The 17,900-nt window shown below is 39.4% G+C and overlaps 1 gene segment (V, D, J or C); it reads left to right on the top strand.

Annotated features, from left to right (window-relative positions):
- The first annotated feature begins 1,171 nt into the window (after nucleotides 1-1,171).
- On the top strand, nucleotides 1,172-1,612 carry LOC126015724 (immunoglobulin heavy variable 1-69-like). The segment is given in 2 exon segments: nucleotides 1,172-1,217; nucleotides 1,296-1,612. Coding segments are annotated over 2 exon segments (363 nt in total).
- Nucleotides 1,613-17,900: the final 16,288 nt, after the last annotated feature.

The following is a 17,900-nucleotide window of genomic DNA, read 5'->3' as shown; positions in this document are numbered from 1 at the left end:
GAAATGAAAAGCCAAGATATCAGCTTCCTGGGTTTTTTGGCAGTCAGTATTGGGACTACAAAGCCCACCTCCAAAAGCGGGACTAGGCCAAGTGAAAACAGGCTGATACCAAAGTCATTTAAGCTATAATTCATGGGAGCTGCGGGTGTGAAGCAACATTCTGAATTTAGGTCATTATGCTACTCAGGTCTCAGACTCACCGAAGGTCATTGCTAAGAAGCTGTTGAATGGCAGCTCTGGAAACCCAAAGAGGATTCTCACTGCAGGTCAGATATGGTCGGTAGGGGGCGCTGAGGGCCCATCTACACCTAATACAAGTTCAGAGACCAGGGAGGGTTTGAGTAAGTTCTGGGGTTTCCTGTTTACAAAGAATAATGTCTGATAAAAGCACCCAGGAGAGGACTTCTTTGTTGATCTGCTAGGTAGTTTGCCAATATTTTATTCTACTGGTGAGTTTACTCAAAAAATAGGTAATGAAAATCATTAAGATATTGTTTGTAGAATTTCTGGTAATCTCAAAAGTAAGGAAAATTATTACAAATCTGACAAATTTATTGGAATAATCAAAAACATATAGATATTTAATTCAACAAGTTTCACATCAAACTTCTTTATTTTATTGTATTATTTTTGTGTTTGAGACATACACGTGGTTGCTCAAAGGTTACTCCTGACCCTACACTTGGATATCATTCCTGGCAGGCTCAAGGGACCATTTGGGATCCAGGGGGTCAAACCCAGGTTCTTCCCTTGTTGGATGCATGCAAGGCAAATGTACTTTTGCTGTGCTCTCACTCAGGTCCTCACAACAAACTTCTGTTATCAAATTCCTGATATAAAACTTCATGTCAAGGCCTGTTACAATAGGCCCTGTCAGAGCATACTCTTAGAGTAGCATGTCTTGTCAACCTAGTCTTCCAGTGGGAGATTTTCTACCTCAGAGTCCAAGAATAATGTATGGACTCATGAAACTTGAGAATTGCGTTCTAAGCACTTGTGAGTTATTGTTGAGGGTTCTATGTGGTTCTTGTTGTGTTGATGAACTCCATCTATAAATTCTTCTCCCTCATGAATATGCAAATAAGCTGAAGTCTACTTAATAAAGTATGGAAACATTTGTATCTGAGGACATCACAAGTTTACTGTTCTTTTCACTCAAGTGGCCCTCAGCATGAACTGGACATGGAAAATCCTCTTCCTGCTCTCAGTGGCCACAGGTAAGTGCACAGTCCCTTAACTAAGAAGGGAACTAAGCCCAGTCAAGGAAGACCTTTGACACCTGTGTCTGTCCACAGGTGTTTACTCCCAGGAGCAGCTGGTGCAGTCTGGGGCTGAGGTGAGGAAACCTGGGACATCAGTGAAGATCTCCTGCAAGGCATCTGGATACAGCTTCACAAGTTACTGGATACACTGGGTGCAGCAGCGTCCTGGACAAGGGCTTGAGTGGATAGGAAATGTAAGCCCCCACAGTGGTAATACAAACTATGCACCGAAGTTCCAGGGCAGAGTCACCCTCACCGCAGACAAGTCCACCAGCACAGCCCACATGGAACTGAGCAATCTGAGGTCTGAGGACACTGCCACTTACTACTGTACGAGAGACACAATGTGAAAATCCACATCCTGAGCATGTCAGAAACCTGAGGGAGATGCAGCTGTTGTGGGCGAGGAGATGACGGGGAAGCTAATACTGCTCACTTCCTCCTGCAGAGTCAGTGTCTGAGACACAAACAGGGATTCTCTAGCTGAAAGTTTTTTTTTTTTTTTTTTTTTTTTTTTTGGTTTTTCGGGCCACACCCGTTAGATGCTCAGGGGTTACTCCTGGCTATGCGCTCAGAAATTGCCCCTGGCTTGGGGGGGACCATATGGGACACCGCGGGATCGAACCGTGGTCCTTTCCTTGGCTAGCGCTTGCAAGGCAGACACCTTACCTCTAACGCCACCTCGCCGGCCCTTAGCTGAAAGATTTTAATGAACTTTCATTTATTTATTTTGAATTTTTACTAGGTAACACCAGGTGATCTTAGGTTTACTCCTGAGTCTTCACTTGGGTATTAGTCCTAGCTGATTTCGTGGCAATGTTCAAGGCAAGTGTCTTACCATACTCTGGAATATGCTTATCCTCTTTTTGAAGAAAAATTATAGTATATTTCTCAATCTTTCAGCAATAGCCAAGATAACAATAGCCTTTACCTAGATCACATTTATACTTTCTTGAACTGTGCACTGGAGCTTTCTACCTATCAAGATAACCACTCATAAGCATGTGCTGTTTTTATTGCAGGTTCATTCTCCTGTAGATCTTTTTTAGAGAAGGGAGATGGGGGCATTGGTTGTGGGAAGGTTGCACTGGTGAAGAAGAGGGTATTCTTTTTTTTTTATAACTGAAACCAAACTACAAACATGTATGTAATCCTTAAATAAGGATTTTTTTTTAGGGATTTTTCTAGCCCTCCCTAGGGAATCTGATCTAATGGTATACAAGGAGAGCATCTTCCAGGAGGAAAGGAGTCGACAGATCATGAGAGCTGTCAGAGGTCAGATCCAGAAATCACATTCATTGATGACTTGACAGACACTTTTCAGACAGTGGTCTCCAATTACTGATCTGCAGAAATTTTGACCAAAATTTATTAATTGTTGCTTAATTTTCAGTGGTTTACAATGATCAGTTCTCAGACCACTGCCCTATGGCTGGTGTTCAGGTGTGAAAGGTTGAAAATCACTGATCTAGGACATGCCCTCTTGGAAGAGGACCAAGATCAGTCATAGGATGGAGGCCCAGGCTGCAAAGCCTGCACCAAGGACCAGCCTAGCTCCACTCCCCACTCTCTGTACACCACTTTGTTTCCTAAGTTCATGGTACTGTTAAACTTTTTTTTATTTAAATACCTTGATTACATACATGATTGTGTTTGGGTTTCAGTCATGTAAAGAACACCACCCATCACCAGTGCACCAATGTCCCAAATCTCCCTCCTCCCCACCCGACCCCCGCCTGCACTCTAAACAGGCTCTCCGTTTCCCTCATACATTCTCATTATTAGGACAGTTCAAAATGTAGTTATTTCTCTAACTAAACTCATCACTCTTTGTGGTGAGCTTCCTGTGGTGAGCTAGAACTTCTAGCTCTTTTCTCTTTTGTGTCTGAAAATTATTATTGCAAGAATGTCTTTCATTTTTCTTAAAACCCATAGATGAGTGAGACCATTCTGCGTTTTTCTCTCTCTCTGACTTATTTCACTCAGCATAATAGATTCCGTGTACATCCATGTATAGGAAAATTTCATGACTTCATCTCTCCTGACAGCTGCATAATATTCCATTGTGTATATGTACCACAGTTTCTTTAGCCATTCGTCTGTTGAAGGGCATCTTGGTTGTTTCCAGAGTCTTGCTATGGTAAATAGTGCTGCAATGAATATAGGTGTAAGGAAGGGGTTTTTGTACTGTATTTTTATGTTCCTAGGGTATATTCCTAGGAGTGCTATAGCTGGATCATATGGGAGCTCGATTTCCAGTTTTTGGAGGAATCTCCATATCGCTTTCCATAAAGGTTGAACTAGACGGCATTCCCACCAGCAGTGAATAAGAGTTCCTTTCTCTCCACATCCCCGCCAATACTGTTTATTCTCATTCTTTGTGATGTGTGCCATTCTCTGTGGTGTGAAGTGGTATCTCATCATTGTTTTGATTTGTATCTCCCTGATGATTAGTGACGTGGAGCACTTTTTCATGTGTCTTTTGGCCATTTATATTTCTTCTTTGTCTAAGTGTCTGTTCATTTCTTCTCCCCATTTTTTTGATGGGATTAGATGTATTTTTCTTGTAAAGTTCTGTCAGTGCCTTGTATATTTTTGAGATTAGCCCCTTATCTGATGGGTATTGGGTGAATAGTTTCTCCCACTCAGTGGGTGGCTTTTGTATCCTGGGCACTATTTCCTTTGAGGTGCAGAAGCTTCTCAGTTTAATATATTCCCATCTGTTAATCTCTGATTTCACTTGCTTGGAGAGTGCAGTTTCCTCCTTGAAGATGCCTGTAATGTCCTGGTGTGTCTTGCCTATGTGCTGTTCTATATATCTTATGGTTTTGGGGGCTGATATCGAGGTCTTTAATCCATTTGGATTTTACCTTCTTACATGATGTTAGCTGGGGGTCTAAGTTCAATTTTTTGCAAGTGGCTATCCAATTGGGCCAACACCACTTGTTGAAGAGGCTTTCCCTGCTCTATTTAGGGTTTCCTGCTCCTTTATCAAAAATTAGGTATTTGTATGTCTGGGGAATATTTTCTGAGTATTCAAGCCTATTCCACTGATCTGAGGGCCTGTCCTTATTCCAATACCATGCTGTTTTGATAACTATTGCTTTGTAGTACAGTTTAAAGTTGGGGAAAGTAATTCCTCCCATATTCTTTTTCCTAAAGATTGCTTTAGCTATTCAAGGGTGTTTATTGTTCCAAATGAATTTCAAAAGTGCCTGATCCACTTCTTTGAAGAATGTCATGGGTATCTTTAGAGGGATAGCATTAAATCTGTATAATGTCTTGGGGAGTATTGCCATTTTAATGATGTTAATCCTGCCAATCCATGAGCAGGGTATGCATTTCCATTTCTGCGTGTCCTCTCTTATTTCTTGGAGCAGAGTTTTATAGTTTTCTTTGTATAGGTCCTTCACATTTTTAGTCAAGTTGATTGCAAGATATTTGAGTTTGTGTGGCACTATTGTGAATGGGGTTGTTTTCTTAATGTCCATTTCTTTCTTATTACTATTGGTGTATAGAAAGGCCATTGATTTTTGTGTGTTAATTTTGTAGCCTGCCCCCTTACTATATGAGTCTATTGTTCCTAGAAGTTTTTTGGTAGAGTCTTTAGGGTTTTCTAAGTAGAGTATCATGTCATCTGCAAACAGTGAGAGCTTGACTTGTTCCTTTACTATCTGGATTCCCTTGATACTTTTTCTTGCCTAATTGCTATAGCAAGTACTTCCAGTGCTATGTTGAATAGGAGTGGTGAGAGAGGACAGCCTTGTCTTGTGCCAGAATTTAGAGGGAAGGCTTTTAGTTTTTCTCCGTTGAGGATAATATTTGCCACTGGCTTGTGGTAGATGGCCTTAACTATATTGAGAAAGGTTCCTTCCATTCCCATCTTGCTAAGAGTTTTGATCAAGAATGGGTGTTGGACCTTATCAAATGCTTTCTCTGCATCTATTGATATGATCATGTGGTTTTTATTTTTCTTGTTATTGATGTTGTGTATTATGTTGTTAGATTTACGGATGTTAAACCATCCTTGCATTCCTGGGATGAAACCTACTTGATAGTAGTGGATGAACTTCTTAATGAGGCATTGAATCCTATTTGCAGGATTTTGTTGAGGATCTTTGCATCTGCATTCATCAGCGATATTGGTCTGTAATTTTCTTTTTTTGTAGCATCTCTATCTGGTTTAGGTATCAAGGTGATGTTGGCTTCATAAAAGCTATATGGAAGTGTTTCCGTTTGTTCCATTTCATGAAAGAGTCTTGCCAGGATTGGTAGTAGTTCCTCTCGAAAAGTTTGAAAGAATTCATTAGTGAATCTATCTGGGCCTGGGCTTTTGTTTTTTGGCAGACCTTTGATTACCGTTTTAATTTCATCAATGGTGATGGGGGTGTTTAGATATGCTACATCTTATTCCTTCAACCGTGGAAGATTATAAGAGTCGAAGAATTTATTCATTTCTTCCAGGTTCTCATTTTTAGTGGCGTTGAGTTTCTCAAAGTAGTTTCTGATTACCCTTTGAATCTCTGTCATATCAGTAGTGATCTCTCTGTTTTCATTCCTAATACAAGTTATCAAGTTTCTCTCTCTCTCTTTCTTTCTTAGGTTTGCCAGTGGTCTATCAATCTTGTTTATTTTTTCGAAGAACCAACTTCTGCTTTCGTTGATCCTTCGGATTGTATTTTGTGTTTCCACTTCATTAATTTCTGCTCTCAGCTTTGTTATTTCCTTCTGTCTCCCTATTTTTGGGTCCTTTTGTTGAACACTTTCTAGTTCTATTAGCTGTGTCATTGAGCTACTCAGGTAAGCTCCTTCTTCCTTCCTGATGTGTGCTTGCAAAGCTATAAATTTTCCTCTCAGTACTGCTTTTGCTGTGTCCCATAAGTTCTGATAGTTGGTGTCTTTATTGTCAATTGTTTCCAGGAACCTTTTGATTTCCTCCTTGATTTCATCTCGGACCCACTGGTTATTGAGTATGAGGCTGTTTAACTTCCAGGTGTTAAGGTTTTCCTTCTGAGTCCCTTTGGAATTCACAAATAATTTCAGAGTCTTGTGGTCAGCGAAGGTAGTCTTCAAAATTTCTATCCTCTTGATATTGTGGAGGTATGTTTTATGTGCCAGCATGTAGTCTATCCTGGAGAATGTCCCATGTACATTGAAAAAGAATGTGTATCCAGGTTTCTGGGAATGGAGTGACCTATATATATCCACTAGGCCTCTTTCTTTTATTTCTCTCCTCAGGTCTAGTATATTCTTGTTGGGTTTCAGTCTGGTTGACCTATCCAGCATTGACAAAGCCGTGTTAAGGTCCCCCACAATAATTGTGTTGTTATTGATATTATTTTTCAGATTTGTCAACATTTGTATTAAATATTTTGCTGACCCCTCATTCGATGCATATATATTTAGGAGAGTTATTTCTCCCTGCTCTACATGCCCCTTGATTAATATAAAATGCCCATCTTTGTCCCTTACAACCTTCCTGAGTATAAAGTTTGCATTATCTGATATTAGTATGGCCAGTCCAGCTTTCTTGTGGGTGTTGTTTGCTTGGATATTTTTTCTCCAGCCTTTTATTTTGAGTCTATATTTTGTTTGTTTGTTTTTTTTGGGGGGGGGCACAACCGGCAGTGCTCAGGGGTTATTCCTGGCTGTCTGCTCAGAAATAGCTCCTGGGAGCCACGGGGGACAATATGGGACACCGGGATTCGAACCAACCACCTTTGGTCCTGGATCGGCTGCTTGCAAGGCAAACACCGCTGTGCTATCTTTCCGGGCCCTATTTTGAGTCTATATTTGTTCTGACTATTCAGTTGCGTTTCTTGTAGGCAGCAGAAGGTTGGATTGAGGTTTTTGATCCAGTTAGCCACTTTGTATCTCTTAACTGGTACATTTAGTCCATTGATGTTGAAAGAAAGAATTGTCCTGGGATTTAATGCCATCTTTATATCAAAATTTGGTGTGTCTTTTGGTTAGTCTTGTCAAAAATTAGGTCTTTCAATTTTTCTTTTAAGACTGGTTTTGTGTCTGTAAAGTCTCTGAGCTGCTTTTTGTCTGTGAAACCATGTATTCTTCCGTCAAACCGGAAAGTGAGTTTCGCTTGGTATAGTATTCTGGGTGAAGCATTCATTTCATTCCGTCTTGTCACAATATCCCACCACTGCTTTCTGGCATTGAGTGTTTCTGGTGACAGGTCTGCTGTAAATTTCAAGGATGCTTGCTTGAATGTAATTTCCCCTTTTGATCTTGCTGTTTTCAGAATTCTGTCTCTATCTGTGGGATTTGTCATTGTGACTAGGATGTGTCTTGGGGTGGTTTTTCTGGGGTCTCTTTTGGTTGGTACTCTCGAGCATGCAGGATTTGATCACATATATTCTTTAGCTCTGGAAGTTTCTCTTTAATGATGTTCTTGACTGTTGATTCTTCCTGGAAATTTTCTTCCTGGGTCTCTGGGACTCCAATGATTCTTAAGTTGTTTCTGTTGATCTTATCATAGACTTCTATTTTCATCTGTTCCCATTCTTTGACTAATTTTTCCATTGTCTGCTCATTTGCTTTAAGTTTTTTGTCCAATCTCTCCTGCTGTATGGAATTGTTATGTATCTCATCTTCCACAGCACCAAGTCTATTCTCAGCTTCTGATACCTTGTCCCAGAGCTTATCCATTTTGTCATTCACTTCGTTTACTGACTTTTTCAGGCCTGTTAGTTGACATGTTATTTCAGTTTGGAGTTTTGTGATCTCTGTCTTCATATTTTCTTGGTTCTTATTAGTGTTCTGTTCAACTCGATCCATGGTTTCTTTGAGTTCTTTGAGCATCTTCCATATTGCTAGTCTAAAGTCCTTATCTGAGAGGTTGATTAGTTGGTTGGTCATTATCTGGTCATCAGAATTGTCATCTTCATTCTCTATGTCTGATGCTGGCCTGCGTTGTTTCCCCATTGTCACACTTGTATTGTGGGTTTTCTATGTGTGTGGTGGTATTCATTGGCTATATGATGCAGGCAGCACACTCCTCTGGCTCTGCCCTTTCTGGATGGGCTGACTTGCCTCCAAGGGAGGGGAGTCCTCCGTGGATGAAGCCTGACACTTGATCAAATCTTAGGCCCGAGCATGCAACAAAGAAGACAGTCTGGAGAGATATGCTTGCTTCTGTGATATAGCGCCGTTCTTATTGTGATTTTTTCTTCTTGTTGCGATGGTGGTCTTTTCGTAGAAAGAGCGCACGGCTGTGTAGCGAAGCAAAGTGGCCATGCTCTGCTGGAGCCTCTTTTGCCCCACTCCCAAGAGTTTCACGCAAGAGAACAATAGACAGAAATTTACAGGTAGAACTCACATTTTTTAAAGTTGGCCCCCACTGTGCAGGCGTAGATTCGTGGATTTTCCCCGCCTGATGTCCTAAACAGGGGACGCGGCTTCTGCAAAAGATTGCCAGTTTTTATGTTCTGGAGTCCCGCCCTGAAAATGGCCTCTGGGAGAGCAAGTTTTCTGGAGCCTCTTTTGCCCCACTCCCAAGAGTTTCACGCAAGAGGACAGTAGACAGACATTTACAGTTAGAACTCACAGTTTTTCACATTTGGGCCCCACTGGGCAGGCGTAGATTCTTGGATTTTCCCCACCTGATGTCCCAAACAGGGGACGCCGGACAGGATATTATTTTTAAATTAATTTATTTAAAGAAAATATATCACATAGTTGTCATAAATGATCATAATACATTTGTTTCAGGATGACTGAAGGTTAAGTTATTAAAAATAGAGAGAAAATAGAAAAAATAATACATAAAATAAAATAATAATAATATGAAAAAAAGAAAGAAAAATTAATTAACCTGAATCATTAACCTGTGATAGTGCTTTTGTCTTGCATGGAGCCAATCTAGAATAGATCCACGTTCTATCCCTGGAATCCATGTTGTCCCCTTAGAATTCCAGGAGCGATTTATGAGTAAAGAAATAGGAGTAACTCATGACAACTCCTGGTTGTGGCCCCAACATGAAAAATTGGAAAGAAAACCTCCAATATTACACAGTTTTCAAAATTTACCTTGTATTACATAAAAGTAAATAAAGTAAACTCAGTTTTAAACTTTATTACCACTAAAGGCAAAGTCACAAGACACAGAAAGGACTGTGTTAGTGTGCAGGGTGTAATGGAATACAAGTCAGGGCCTCTTTGGTTTAGTCCTCTCTACTGTGCTGAGTTCCAGAAGGTTCACTTCAAAAAGTCAGTCTCCTCTGAGCATCTCTATCAATCAACAGATCTGTCCTCACGTACCAGTGATCAGCATTGTGTAAGTCTGTATTGTTGGTTCTAAAATCTATGCTTAGTGATACCCCTGTGATCATCAATATTTACAGAAATTTAATTCAAGTGTGAATCTATGCACTTCAAAATATGTGTATTAGTAAGAAAGCACTTTCTCAGAGATAATATCCATGTATTGATAAGATAAAGTCCCGGATTTTATGTGCAACTTGACTCCACATGAATATGTACATCCTCATATTCTTTTGTTCTTTTATTATATATAATTTTTATTTTGACCATATTGGCTTATGCATCTTTCACAGTAGTATTTAGGTACATATTAACATTGAATCTTCCCTAGGAAAATAATTTTAAAACAAATATCATATGTAGTGTTTATAATATACCACTTATATATAGTATACTTTATAAGTACTATTTTTTTTGCTACTAAACAAAGATGATAAAACTTTTTTTGGTGGGAGGTCACACCCTGCAGTACTCTATGCTCTGTGCTGAGAAATAGCTCTCTGCAGGCTCGGGGGACTATATGGGATGCTGGGATTCAAACCACTGTCCTTTTGCATGCAAGGCAAACACCATATCCCTGTGCTATATCTCCAACCCCAGATTATAAACCTTGTACTAAACTGTTCAAATATTGGAACTGAAGCAAATCGGTGGCAGGCTTGCTTTCATGTCACTCATATGGGTTTAATCCTTGTAAAAGGACATATTACTTAAAAAAATTAAAATTCTATTCTTGGAAATAAATACAATGGATCAGAGCAATAGCACAGTAGGTATGGCATTTGCCTTGCCAACCCAGATTTGAACCCTGGCATTCCCTATGGTTCCCAGAGACAGAAGTATTTTTTATCCTTTCTTATTTTTTTAATTGTAAGAATTTATTCAAGAGACAAAACTGATTAACATAATGAGGTAAACTAACATAACTTAATATAGTGACATAACATAACATATAATATAATTGCTATAATAATAATACATGTAAATCAAAGAAAGTTTCTGAGTAAAAACACAATTTTTCCATAATGTCTTACATGTCTTTCACAGTAGTATTTTAGGTACATATTAACATTGAATAAGAGGAATATCCATCACCAACTATGTCCTCCCCCATTCCAGTTCCCTTTCTTTTTTTATATATTTTATTTAAACACCTTGATTACATACATGGTTGTGTTTGGGTTTCAGTCATGTAAAGAACATCACCCATCACCAGTGCAACGTTCCCATCACCAATGTCCCAAATCTCCCTCCTCCCCACCCAAACCCATCCTGTACTTTAGACAGGCTTTCCATTTCCCTCATACATTCTCATTATTAGGGCAGTTCAAAATGTAGTTATTTCTCTAACTAAACTCATCACTCTTTGTGGTGAGCTTCCTGAGGTGAGCTGAAACTTCCAGCTCTTTTTCTTTTGTGTCTGAAAATTATTATTGCAAGAATGTATTTCATTTTTCTTAAAACCCATAGATGAGTGAGAACATTCTGCATTTTTCTCTCTCTCTCTGACTTATTTCACACAGCATAATAGATTGCGTGTACATCCAAGTATAGGAAAATTTTATGACTTCATCTCTCCTGACAGCTGCATAATATTCCATTCTGTATATGTACCACCGTTTCTTTAGCCATTCATCTGTTGAAGGACACCTTGGTTGTTTCCAGAGTCTTGCTATGGTAAATAGTGCTGCAATAAATATAGGTGTAAGGAAGGGATTTTTGTATTGTATTTTTGTGTTCCTAGGGTATACTAGGAGAGGTATAGCTGGAACATATGGGAGCTCGATTTCCAGTTTTTGGAGGAATCTCCATATCGCTTTCCATAAAGGTTGAACTAGACGGCATTCCCACCGGGAGTGAATAAGAGTTCCTTTCTCTCCACATCCCCCCAACACTGTTTATTCTCATTCTTTGTGATGTGTGCCATTCTCTGTGGAGTGAGGTGGTACCTCATAGTTGTTTTGATTTGCATCTCCCTGATGATCAGTGATGTGGAGCATTTTTCATGTGTCTTTTGGCTATTTGTTTTTCTTCTTTGTCAAGGTGTCTGTCCATTCCTTCTCCCCTTTTGTTTGATGGGATTAGATATTTTCTTCTTGTAAATTTCTGTCAGTGCCTTGTATATTTTTGAGATTAGCCCCTGATCTGATGGGTATTGGGTAAATAGTTTCTCCCACTCAGTGGGTGGCTCTTGTATTTAGAGCACTATTTCCTTTGAGGTTCAGAAGCTTCTCAGCTTAATATATTCCCATCTGTTAACCTCTGTTTCACTTGCTTGCAGTGTGCCATTTCTTCCTTGAATATGCCTGTAGTCTCAATGTCCTGTAGTGTTTTGGTTTTGGGGGCTGATATCGAGGTCTTTAATCCATTTGGATTTTACCTTCTTACATGATGTTAGCTGGGGGTCTAAGTTCAATTTTTTGCAGGTGGCTAGCCAGTTGCGCCAACACCACTTGTTGAAGAGGCTTTCCCTGCTCCATTTAGGATTTCTTGCTCCTTTATCAAAAATTAGGTGATTGTATGTCTGGGGAATATTTTCTGAGTATTCAAGCCTATTCCCTTATCTGAGGGCCTGTCCTTATTCCAATACCATGCTGTTTTGATAACTATTGCTTTGTAGTAAAGTTTAAAGCTGGGGAAAGTAATTCTGCCCATATTCTTTTTCCCAATGATTGCTTTAGCTATTCTAGGGTGTTTATTGTTCCAAATGAATTTCAAAAGTGCCTGATCCACTTCTTTGAAGAATGTCATGGGTATCTTTAGAGGGATAGCATTAAATCTGTATAATGTCTTGGGGAGTATTGCCATTTTAATGATGTTAATACTGCCAATCCATGAGCAGGGTATGCGTTTCCATTTCTGCGTGTCCTCTCTTATTTCTTGGAGCAGAGTTTTATAGTTTTCTTTGTATAGGTCCTTCACATTTTTAGTCAAGTTGATTGCAAGATATTTGAGTTTGTGTGGCACTATTGTGAATGGGGTTGTTTTCTTAATGTCCATTTCTTCCTTATTACTATTGGTGTATAGAAAGGCCATTGATTTTTGTGTGTTAATTTTGTAGCCTGCCCCCTTACTATATGAGTCTATTGTTCCTAGAAGCTTTTTGGTAGAGTCTTTAGGGTTTCCTAAGTAGAGTATCATATCATCTGCAAACAGTGAGAGCTTGACTTGTTCCTTTCCTATCTGGATTCCCTTGTTTTCCCACCACTGCTTTCTGGCATTGACTGTTTCTGGTGACAGGTCTGCTGTAAATCTCAAGGATGCTCCCTTGAATGTAATTTCCCCTTTTGATCTTGCTGTTTCCAGAATGCTGTCTCTATCTGTGGGATTGTGACCAGGATGTTTCTTGGTGTATTTTTTCTGGGGTCTCTTTTGGTTGGTAATCTTCGAGCATGCAGTATTTGATCACATATATTCTTTAGCTCTGGAAGTTTCTCTTTAATAATGTTCTTGACCTTTGATTCTTCCTGGAAACTTTCTTCCTGGGTCTCTGGGACTCCGATGATTCTTAAGTTGTTTCTGTTGAGCTTATCATAGACTTCTATTTTCATCTGTTCCCATTCTTTGACCAATTTTTCTATTGTCTGTTCATTTGCTTTAAGTTTTTTTTTTCAATCTCTCCTGCTGTATGAGTTGTTATTTATCTCATCTTCCACAGCACCAAGTCTATTCTCAGCTTATGATACCCTGTCCCAGAGCTTATCCATTTTGTCATTCACTTTGTTTGCTGAGTTTTTCAGGCCTATTAGTTGACATGTTATTTTAGTTTGGAGTTTTGTGATTTCTGTCTTCATGTCTTCTTGATTCTTATTAGTGTTTTTTTCAACTTGGTCCATGGTTTCTTTGAGTTCTTTGAGCATCTTCCATATTGCTAGTCTAAAGTCCTTATTTGAGAGGTTGATTAGTCAGTTGGTCATTATCTGGTCATTAGAATTTTCATCTTCATTCTCTATGTCTCTTGCTTGCCTGCGTTGTTTCCCCATTGTCACACTTGTATTGTAAGTTTTTTCTATGTGTTGTGGTGGTATTTATTGGCTAAATGATGCAGGCAGCCACACTCCTCTGGCTCCATCCTTTCTGGATGGGTCGACTTGCCTCCAAGGGAGGGGAGTCCTCTATGGATGAAGCTTTACACAGGATCAAATCTTAGGCCCGAGCACACAGCAGAGAAGACAGTCCGGAGAGAAATGCTGGGCTTCAGTGATCCAGCACAGTTCTTAGTGTGATTTTTTCTTCTTGTTGTCATGGTGTTTTTTTCTTAGAAAGAGAGCACAGCTGCGAAGCGAAGTGGAGCTGGAGCCTTTTTTTGGCCCACTCCCAAGAGGATCATGCAAGAGGACAGTATACAGACACACAAAGGCAGAACTCACAATTTTTCACAGTCGGGCCCCACTGGGCAGGCGTAGTTTTGTGGATTTTCTCAGCCTAACATCACAAACATTGGACCTGCCTTCTGCAAAGTACTGCTTATAGCCAGTTTTTACGTTATGGAGCAGTTCCTTGGTGTTCCCGCCCTAGAATTGGCCTCTGGGAGAGCGAGTTTTCTGGAGCCTCTTTTTGACCCACTCCCAAGAGGTTCACACAATAGGACAGTAGGCAGACACACACAGGCAGCACTCACAATTTTTCACATTCAGGCCCCACTGGGCAGGCGTATTTTCGTGGATTTTCCCAACCTGACGTCAGAAACAGGGGACCTGGCTTCTGCAAAATATTGCTTATAACCGGTTTTCTATATTACATGTTTTCATTCATACTTTCTTATAATGTACACGGAGCTTCTTATATTTTAGCAAAATAACCACTCATAAGTATTTGCTGTTTTAATTGCAGGTTCTTCCTCTGTAGGTCTTTCTTTAGAAAACTTCAACCTGAGCCAGAGTAATAGCACAGTGGTAGGGCATTTCTCTTACATGCAGTCAATTCTGGTTACATTCCTGGCATCCCATCCAGTCCCCTAAGCCTGCCAGGAGTGATTTTTGAGGCCAGAGCCAGGAATAACCCCTAGGCACTGCCAGGTGTGCCCCCTCAGAAAAAGGAAAATACAAAGAAAACTCCAACTTTTCCACAGTGTTCAAAATTCAACTTGTTATATATGAAACTAAATAAAGTAAGATTATTTTTGAATTTTATTTCCACTTAAGTCAAAGATCTTATGAGTTATTACTGTGCAGGTTGTATTGGAATATGACTCAGTATATCTTTGGTTTAGTCCTCCAGTTGCAAAGGGTCTCTTTACCAGGTCAGTTTCCTCTGAGCATCTCTATCATAAAACAGATACGTACTCATGTAATGTTGTGTAAATCAGTATTATTGTTTCTAAAATCTAGGTTTATTGACATCTCTGTGATCATTATGTAACATTTACACATATTTGAATTTATGCATTTATCTACACACTTCTAAAATTTGTGGATTTGAAATAAAGCACATTCTAAGATATGAAATCGATGTTTGGATAAGACAAACCCCCAAATTTTCTGTGGAACGTGATTGCACATTCATATTTGTATCACCGTATTTTTGAGCTTGAATCTTGCCACTAGATGGAGAGTGGAGAATATGCCCGTTTTTCAAAATGGTCATGGTCACATTTCCAGTATAGTATGATTAGGAATTGGTCAATGTCACTGGTCTGTGAGATACAGATCAAATGGATGTCTGATCCCATGCTTTGTTCATTGCCCAGTTTCAAGCACGTAACTTGAAACATAACTTGAAATCTACACAGAAGTGCTGGCATCAGCCTGAATCAACAGACAGACTATTGAAAGATTCTGCCTTATAAGACTGATTGTCTTTCAGGGCTAAGCTAATTGTTCTCTTTGATAGATGGGAGAGTGGAATCTGTGTTTACAGTCTTCACTCTGAAATCATTAATCCCATGAAACCGAAACAAGTTAGAAGTAAAGTGCTAAAATAATAAGAAGGTTATAAAGAGATAAAGAGGGAAGATTGAGAGAGAACAGAAGAATTTCTGACTTTTTTTGAGGGGGGCTTTTGCTTCAGCCTTATCCATTGAATAAAGCTGATATCTTTGAAGCCTGGCAACCTGTTAGTTTTCTACCCGCCACTATGACCTCTGAACTTCTGGCTAAACAGGGTGGCAGATGCGTGGTCTCAGCTGGAGCAGAAAGACCTCATCCTCCATTCCACCATCATCCAGCCCCATCAAGGGCTGATCTGCAACAGAAAAGCAAATTAAGCTTTCCTGCCTGGAGACTTTGGATACAGCTGACTCTTCTGGGCCTCTTAAGCATGGCAGATATTTTGAGGCTTCGTCTGCTTGCTTCAGTCTGGAAACTTTGATAATCTCTGGCATCCATTCCCTGATGGCTCACTTCTCCTGAGTGAGTCTTTCCTGCCCTGAGACTGTGGATACAGCTGACTCTGATGGGCTTCATAAGCACAGCAAGCATTTTGAGGCTTCCCTCTGTTTGCTTCAGACTGGGAACTTTGACACTCTCTGGCATCCATCCCCTGAGGAATTGATTCTCATGAGATGAGTCTTTCTACCACAAGGGGTGGAACCAGAGGAGTGTTGCCTTGAAGCGACGTGGAGCCTAGCCAATGAATACCATCACAACATGTAGAAAAACCCACAATACAAGAGCAACAATGGGGAAACTATGCAGACCAACATCAGACATAGAGAATGAAGATGGCAACTCTGATGATAGGACCACTGCCAACCACCTAGTTAGTCTTTCAGATATGGAGTTTAGAAAAAAATATGAAGGATGTTCACAGAACTCAAAGAAAGTATAGAACAGAATACTAATAAGAATCAAGAGAATATGAAGATAGAAATCAGAAAACCCCAAACTGAAATATCAGGTCAAATAACAGGTCTGAAAAACTCAGTAGACAAATTGAAAGACACAATGAATAAGCTCTCCAACAGGGTAACAGTGGCTGAGGATAGAATTAGTGAGCTGGAAGATGAGAAGCATAATAACTCCATACAGAAGAAAAGATTGGAAAAAAAGTCTTAAGCAAATGATTAGACAATGAAAAAATTACTCAAAGAATACAAACAGATGAAAATAGAAGTCTTTGATAAGCTCAACAGAAACAACTTAAGAATGATTGGAGTCCCAGAGACCCAGGAAGAAAATCTCCAGGAAGAATCAACAGTCAAGAACATCATCACAGAGAAATTACCAGAGCTAAAGAATACATGTGACCAAATCCTGCATGCCTGAAGAGTACTAGATAAAAGAGACCCTAAGAAAAACACCCCAAGACACATCCTAGTTACAATGATGAATACCACAGATAGAGACAGAATACTGAAAGCAGCAAGATCAAAGAGGTAAATTACATACAAGGGAGCATCCTTGAAATTTACAGCAGACCTGTCACAAGAAACACTCAAGGCCAGAGGCAGTGGTGGGATATAGTGACAAAACGAAATGAAATAAATGCTTCACCTAGAATACTGCACCCAGCAAGTTTAAAGGAAGTATTCATAGCTTCACTGATAAACAACAGCTAAGAAACTTTACAGACTAAAAACCAGCCTTAAAAAAAAACCTGAAAGGTCTATTTTAAGACAAGACAGACGAACAAAGACCAAACTTCTACACAAAGACTGCACTAAATCCCATGACAATTATCTCTTTTAATGTCAATGGACTAAATGCACCCGTTAAGAGACACAGAGTAGCGAAATGGATCAAAAAACTTAACCCAACCTTCTGACAAGAAACACACCTGAATAGTCAGAACAAACGACTTACAATAAAATACTGGAGGAAAATCATCCAAGCAAACAACACCCTTAAAAAAGTTGGAGTGACCATACTAATATCAGATGACACAAATTTAATACTCAAAAAAGTTGTAAGGGACAAAGATCGACATTTTTTTTTTTTTACTAATCAAGGGCTATATACAACAGGAAGAAATCACTCTCCTAAACATATATGCACCCATTTAGGGACTAGCGAAGTACTTATTACAATTTCAAATTCTGGTAGGTAGAGCACTAGGGGGTAATATTTCTTTCTGATTAAAAATATATTTTGTCTTCAAACAAGTGAAAGCACAGATAAACAGATGGGACTATATTATACTGAGAAGCTTCTGCACCTCAAAGGAGATAGTGTCAAGATACAAAAGCCACCCACTGAGTGGGAGAAATTATTCACCCAATACCCATAAGATCAAGGGCTAATATCCAAAATATACAAGGTACTGACAGAAATTTACAAGAAAAAAACATCTAACCCCATTAAAAAATGAGTATAAGAAATGAACAGACACTTTGTAAAAGAAACAAATGGCCAAAAGGCCCATGAAAAGATGCTCCACATCACTAGTCATCAAAGAGATGCAAATCAAAACAACTGTGAGGTG

Source organism: Suncus etruscus, chromosome 8 (genome assembly GCF_024139225.1).
Source record: "Suncus etruscus isolate mSunEtr1 chromosome 8, mSunEtr1.pri.cur, whole genome shotgun sequence".
Classification (NCBI taxonomy): Eukaryota; Metazoa; Chordata; class Mammalia; order Eulipotyphla; family Soricidae; genus Suncus; species Suncus etruscus.
This window is presented reverse-complemented; position numbering and strand designations above follow the sequence as displayed.